We start from the raw sequence: 7,881 nt of genomic DNA, 5'->3' as shown, positions 1-7,881 counted from the left end.
TAAATAAATAGCTAAAAATCTATCTAAAATGAGCTTGATTCTCTGTCATTTTATTTTGTCTATGTATTCATATTATAACTCTAATATAATACACATACATACTTGTAGAAAATTATACTAGACATATGGCGTCTTTAAGTATGCTATGGATTTTAAAATAGTGAAAATGGGACTCTTTTTCAAAGCTAGTCTTGATATCTTAACAACATTTATTACAACAAAGAACCTCATTTTCCTCTGCTTTTCCCACCTCAAAACAAAACCCTTTTCTCTCATTTCTCATTCAATCTTTTAACCCCGCCATCACTGTCTCATATCCAATATCTCCATGTCCACCATTGATGGACTAAACAACAAAAGACTCTTTCTTTGTATCAACACGTCCTCGTTTGCTTAGCAGAGCTTGGTTTAGTTTCACCCCAGAAGAAGAGAAGCCCGTTTTTCTGGTAACTGTCTGAAATACTAATGCTTTTGAGTATGTTCAACATCTGTTTGTGTGTTTTCTTCTGAAGAAACTTTGGAGAAAGTAAAGAAGAAAAAAATCTGTTCTTTTTGTTGTGTTTTTTGGCTCACATGCATGGTTTTGGGACCTTGATGTAAAGTTTAAGCATTCCCCATTACTGTTGAGACTCCTTTCACATGCATGTTGTCTCCTTAGAGTGGACTTTTTTCATCACCGTCACCATCACCATCACCATTACCATTGCCATCAAGCTCACTAGAACAAGAAGCACCGCCATTTGTTCAAACCCCATTTCTTAATCTTCACCCCCCAGAGCTCAAAAATGGAAAAAATCACTCATTTTTTCTTCTCATTCTTGGTGGTGTTTTATCTAAACATGACCAGGAGTTTAGTCAACGGTTTGTCCCCTGATGGAGAAGCTCTTCTCTCCCTTCTTTCTGCCGCTGACCCTTCTTCTAAAGAGTCCTCCTCTGTGTTGTCCTCATGGAACCCAACAAGCCAAACGCCTTGTTCATGGCAGGGAATCACTTGTTCTCCACAGAACAGAGTCATCTCTCTCTCTTTGCCGAATGTTTTCCTTAATCTTTCATCTCTCCCACCTCAGCTATCTTCTCTCTCTTCTCTCCAGCTTCTCAACCTCTCATCCACTAATGTCTCCGGTACTATTCCACCTGCCTTTGGTCAACTCACTCATCTTCGGCTCCTTGACCTCTCATCCAACTCTCTCTCCGGTTCCATTCCTCCAGAGCTTGGAGCACTCTCTTCTCTCCAATTCCTTTTCTTGAACTCTAACAGGTTGTCTGGTAAAATACCTCAACAGCTTGCTAACCTTACTTCTCTCCAAATTCTATGCATCCAAGATAATGTTATAAATGGTTCCATACCATCACAACTGGGTTCTTTGGTTTCTCTTCAACAGTTTCGGATTGGTGGCAATCCTTATCTAACAGGAGAGATTCCACCACAGTTAGGACTCCTTACTAACCTCACTACATTTGGTGCTGCTGCCACTGGACTTTCTGGTGTGATACCGCCTACATTTGGGAACTTGATCAATCTCCAAACTTTGGCTCTTTATGATACCGAGATATTTGGTTCAGTGCCACCTGAACTTGGGCTGTGTTCTGAGCTTAGGAATCTGTATCTGCACATGAACAAGCTCACTGGTTCAATCCCTCCTCAACTGGGTAAGTTGCAAAAGCTGACTAGCTTGCTTCTTTGGGGCAATGCCTTATCCGGAGGAATCCCAGCTGAGCTTTCCAACTGTTCCTCACTTGTTATTCTGGATATCTCTGCTAATGATCTTTCTGGAGAAATTCCTGGTGAATTGGGGAAGCTACTCGTTCTGGAACAGCTTCATCTTTCAGACAATTCTCTCACTGGAAGAATTCCATGGCAGCTGAGCAACTGTTCTAGCCTCACTACTCTTCAACTTGATAAGAATCAATTATCAGGTACGATTCCATCGCAGGTTGGTGAGCTAAAATTACTGCAAAGTTTCTTCATGTGGGGTAATTCAATATCTGGAACTATACCACCCTCCTTTGGAAACTGCACTGAACTCTATGCACTCGATCTTTCAAGGAACAAGCTTACTGGGTCAATCCCAGAAGAGATTTTCAGCTTGAAGAAGCTGAGCAAGCTTCTACTTCTGGGAAATTCTTTAACAGGAGGTTTACCTAAAAGTGTTGCAAATTGTCAATCTCTAGTCAGATTAAGGCTTGGAGAAAACCAGCTTGCTGGCCAAATTCCTAAGGAGATCGGTCAATTGCAGAATCTTGTTTTCCTTGATTTGTACATGAATCATTTCTCTGGAGGCCTTCCTTCTGAGCTTGCCAACATCACTGTTCTTGAACTATTAGACGTGCACAATAACTACATAAGTGAAGAAATTCCATCCGAGCTTGGTGAGCTTGTCAATTTGGAGCAGCTTGATCTCAGCAAAAACAGCTTCACTGGTAACATTCCTGGGAGCTTTGGGAACTTCAGCTACTTGAACAAGCTGATTCTGAACAACAATTTACTCACAGGTTCAATACCGAAATCCATTCGCAACTTGCAGAAACTGACTCTCCTTGATTTGAGCTACAATAGCCTCTCTGGTCCAATTCCACCTGAACTCGGTTATGTGACAAGCTTGACAATCAGTTTGGACTTGAGTTCAAATGGGTTTACAGGAGAGATCCCTGAGAAAATAGCCAGTCTGACTCAGTTACAATCCCTTGATCTTTCCCATAATATGCTTAATGGGAAAATTGAGGTACTGGGTTCTCTAACTAGTTTGACTTCTCTTAATATCTCCTACAACAATTTTTCAGGTCCTATCCCAGTTACACCATTCTTCAGAACTATATCTGCCAATTCATATCTTCAAAACTCTCGCCTTTGTGAGTCTACTGATGGGATTACCTGCTCTTCAAGTATGATGCGTAGAACTGGATTGAAATCTGCCAAAACTATCGCTATAATTTCAGTGATTTTGGCTTCGGTAACCATAGCAGTTCTGGCTTCATGGGTTCTGGTTACCAGGAACAGGTATATGGTAGAGAAATCTTCAGGACCCTATGCATCTTCATCAGGAGCTGAAGATTTCTCTTATCCATGGACTTTCATCCCATTTCAAAAGCTCAACTTCACCATTGATAGCATCCTGGATTGCCTGAAGGAAGAAAACATAATTGGAAAAGGTTGTTCTGGAGTAGTCTACAGAGCGGATATGCCTAGTGGTGAGTTAATTGCAGTTAAGAAGCTGTGGAAGACAAAGCAAGAGGAAGAACCAATAGATTCTTTCGCAGCTGAAATTCAAATTCTTGGACACATTCGACACCGCAACATTGTGAAGCTTGTAGGCTATTGTTCGAATAGAAGCGTCAAGCTTCTTCTCTACAACTACATCTCAAATGGTAACCTGCAACAGCTACTGCAAGAGAACAGGAATCTGGATTGGGAAACTAGGTACAAGATTGCTGTTGGATCGGCTCAAGGTCTATCCTATCTTCACCATGATTGTGTCCCTGCAATTCTTCACAGAGATGTTAAGTGCAATAACATACTACTGGATTCAAAGTTTGAAGCATATTTGGCAGATTTTGGTCTTGCAAAACTGATGAATTCACCTACATACCACCATGCCATGTCCAGAGTAGCTGGCTCTTATGGCTACATTGCTCCAGGTTATAGTTCTTTCTCTTTTCTAGTTTTAACTTTTCATAATAATCTTCATTTTGATATCATTAAAATACCAGTTGCTCTTCTTAATATTCATTAACTATTGCAGAGTATGGATATACAATGAACATAACAGAGAAGAGTGATGTCTACAGCTATGGAGTGGTGTTGTTAGAGATACTAAGTGGGAGAAGTGCTGTTGAGTCTCAGTTAGGAGACGGGCTCCACATCGTTGAATGGGTGAAAAAGAAAATGGGAAGCTTTGAACCAGCTGTGTCAATTCTAGAAACAAAGCTCCAAGGTCTGCCAGATCAAATGGTGCAAGAGATGCTTCAGACACTAGGAATTGCTATGTTTTGTGTCAACTCTTCTCCAACAGAAAGACCAACTATGAAGGAAGTGGTGGCATTGTTAATGGAAGTTAAGAGCCCACCTGAAGAATGGGGAAAGACTTCCCAACCACTAATAAAGCAGTCCTCAAATCAAAGTTGATTTCTTTTTTTTTTCTTTTCTTTCCCAAGGCATCAGTGATTGAGTTACTGTCCCAATATAAAACAAAATACTGTCAATTCTGGGATATGGGTATTGATATTTGTGGAGTTTAGCTGATGGTCTTTGGTTATTGTACAGTTTTGAAGTATTAGTGCAGTTGATTTTCCTCTCTTTTTTACCACTTTATCCCTTTCATGTTTTTATTAATGATTTATCATCATGAAGCACAAGTCACAAAGTACATAGAAGATAACAAAGAAAAAAAGAAGTTGTACAGCAAGATATTTGTTGCAAAATCTTGCTTAAAATGCTAGAATTATCATAAAAAACCAGTAAGAAGCTACCCTTTTAACCACTTCTCTCTTTTCTTTCTTTCTAGAACTTTATCTTTTCTACAAGTCACAAAAGGACTTTTAGTAAAATAAGTGTTTCAAATTCTCAAAGTTTCTCACTTCTTTGGGAGTCCATGTTTGCTTCATATTTAGTTAAGTTATGCTTATACTACGCTCCTAAACTATTTGCTATGCTAATACTGATCTTGTTGACTATACTCATTAGAGCCAATTTAGTCCCTACTTTTTAAAGAGAGACAGATGAGTAACATATTAATCCGGATCCTAATATTAAGGTTTCATATCCCAAATTTAAGGATGTCTATCAATAGTTTAATGCTTCTAAATTAAAAGAAAATAACAAAAGAGAAGATAATACTATTTAAAAATTATTTCAGACAACATCTAAAATTAAGAGGCTAGGGAGATTATACATATTACATGTTATTTCATACTTGGTGCAATTTTACATTGTGAATAAAATTATACCAACACTAAACTGTATTACTTATATATATAATGTAGAGCACCGAAAGAACTACATCCTATGACCTATCATATAACTATATAACTATATAAATATATATTAATAAAGGTCCCTACATTGCAGGGTAAAAAAAGCAGACACCAGACAGAACTATAAACAAGCCATGCTTCTCCTTACTCCTTGGCCACATGTTTCCCACATTATGGTCAAAAAGAAGGTCCCCCAAGATACATACAATCAAGCCTTCCATATCATATTCACTTTTTATTAATTTAAGAGAAAAGATATTCGGCAAAGCTGTATTAAAAAAAAAAGACCATTTACAAATCAAATTTTAGAATGTTGGCGGCATAAATACTTAAATTCATGCTTTTGTTGCACTTCAATACCTAACTTATTTTTTTTAGGGCATAAATTTCTAGCGTTTATTTTTTGTTACATCTATTACTTTTTTCTGTTAAGTGGAAAATACTAAACTTTTTAATTAAGGATATTGACAGCATAAATACATGAGTTTATGTAATTGTTGCACTTAAATACTTAACTTTAAAAAAAATCAATTCTTAAAAGCTAGGTATTTAAGTGCAACATTTATATAAACTTAAGTATTTATGCCGCCAATATCTTTATTTAAAAAGTTTGGTATTTGATACTTAACAGGAAAAAGTAACGTCTGCAGCAAAAAATAAACCTTAGGTATTTATGCCGTCAAAAAATTAAGTTAACTATTTAAGTGCAATACATCCATAAATTTAGTTATTTATGCTATCAATAATAAAAATACATTGGAGGAACCAATAATCAGTAGCTCAATAAGCGCATTTTTGTTTGTTTGTTTTGTTTGATGGTCAACCTCCTAGTCAATTGTTATGAGCGATGCGTAAAAGAAGCATACATGTGAATGAAGAGGAATTCTGATTTAGACCTGCCCATTCAAACTTTTTATTTTATTTTATTTTAGGCGCATAGATTAGTTATAATTTTAATTTTTTTTATATGGTATTATATATTATAGTTATAAAAGGTATTTCACAAATTTTTAAAAATTATAAAAAATTTGAGGTATGAAAATAACCAGTTTCAATATAGCGGAACCACATCTTGTATCGAGTGGTTCAATATCAGATATATTTTTTCTACATTTTGCAAAACAATAGGACCACCTCCTATGTTTTTGATGTGAATACTATTTGAGCTTCCTTTGCTTTAAGGTCCTCAAAAACAAGTTATACACAAATCACAGTTAAAATGAAACAAGTTTTTATTAAATAATAATTAATATATTAGGAAAAAACTTTACAATCTTTGCTAAGACACATGCCATCTGATTATCAGGTATTAGAGCAAGATTATACTATTTTTCCCAGCTTATAACAGCATAATTACAAATCCAAGATGTAAATTATAGAATTGCAAAAACCAGAACAAGAGTGCAATATTCTTCCTTCTTAACAACTCAATTTAAAAAAAAAAACATATAAATGATTTCACAGCAACCAAAATAGATGCACTATAAAATCAAGAGGGGAATACCTTAGCCTTCCATTTTCTAATGCAAACCTTCGATTTCTATGAAGAGCAGTTAATCTCGATGTCAAATCAAAGGATGATAAAAAACAAAAGTTTGTGAAATTGGTAACCAAAAAAATATATGGGAAATTGATCAACTCAATCATTGATCCAAACAGTACCAATCTCTCCCACTACAATCAGAGCAATGTAACCTGGTTTTGAGCATATTTTGACACAAGCTTATTAGTGTTCCCATGACCACTATCTGATCTTCCCCTGTTACCGCGTCCCTGTCTTCCTTTCCATGTGTTGCCACCATTACGAGCCACATAGTGTGCAGTAGGGGTCATCAAGTGTGGTATTGTGTTGCTCAATGCAACATTTTTTAATCATCAAAAGAGCATACACTTCTATAATAGAAAATTTCTTAGAAGCTTTCTGTTCAGTGACACTAGAGACAAATGGATCATACTTCTGACCAACTCCGACTAAGGCTTGCATATAAGATTGTCATCTTTTACAAGATAGCCAGCGACAACAAGCCGATCTACAAGATTTTCAAGACATACAAGATAATCAGTCATAGTTAAACTACTTTTCTTGAGACTCTGAAGTTAAATCTTGAGTTGCAGAGTTTTAAAACAGACAACAAAGAGATGATCGAGGGTGGTCCATAGAACATGAGAAGATTCACATTGAACGACTTGAATGAGAACTACCAGAGTCAGCAACGAAATGAGTCAGCTCAAGAGAAGCTGATCTTCTTTAGTCCAAGTCTCAGCGTTGTATTAATTAGGAACGCGAATCGTCTTACCAGCATCATCGGAATTTGTTCTTGTTGAATTTCACCGAAAGCACAATGTTAAAAGTTGTGGAGAACAATCATTGGTTGGAGTAAGACTAGAAGATAAACTACCTTCAGCAACATTGGATATATAATTTTAGAGAGGATGGAAGGGAGCTAGATGTTATAACAGACTAGCTCACTCTTATACTACGACTCTTTCACATTAGTCGTCAATTTAACGTCACTTAATCAGCTCATTTTGGCACCAACATCCAAAATATATATTATATAAACTCCATCTTATTCCAATAATTAAACCTATTTTAAAATTTAAAATTTTAACTTGTGGAGTTCACATTATTCTAAATATTAAATTATTTTTAAAAAGAGTTAATATATAAGAGAGAATATATTAGAAAATTTACTCTATATCCAATATGGGACAGACTTAAAATGACGTTTCCTTAAATTTTGTAACATGTTATCAATTAAAACCATCTAAATCTAAATTCACTTTATGCGCTATGTTGTAAATGTTGGGGTTAGGCTATGGACAACTTTGTTTTGTAATAAAACTAAAGAAAAAAGATACAAGTAATTAACCTTTAATGGTAGTAAAACACAAATTACATAAATACAA

General features: G+C 35.9%; 1 protein-coding gene across 1 annotated transcript; it reads left to right on the top strand.

The window, feature by feature from the left end:
• Positions 1 to 209: 209 nt before the first annotated feature.
• On the top strand, positions 210 to 4,304 carry LOC133804747 (LRR receptor-like serine/threonine-protein kinase RGI5). Its single transcript, XM_062242891.1, has 2 exons — positions 210 to 3,636; positions 3,741 to 4,304. Exons 1-2 carry the CDS (start codon positions 786 to 788, stop codon positions 4,121 to 4,123), a joined length of 3,234 nt encoding a protein of 1,077 aa, XP_062098875.1. The 5' UTR covers positions 210 to 785; the 3' UTR covers positions 4,124 to 4,304.
• The last annotated feature ends 3,577 nt before the right edge of the window (positions 4,305 to 7,881 follow it).

Source organism: Humulus lupulus, chromosome X (assembly GCF_963169125.1).
Source record: "Humulus lupulus chromosome X, drHumLupu1.1, whole genome shotgun sequence".
NCBI classification, from domain to species: domain Eukaryota; kingdom Viridiplantae; phylum Streptophyta; class Magnoliopsida; order Rosales; family Cannabaceae; genus Humulus; species Humulus lupulus.
Note: the sequence above shows the minus strand (reverse complement) of the source record. Positions and strands in the feature narration are given on the sequence as shown.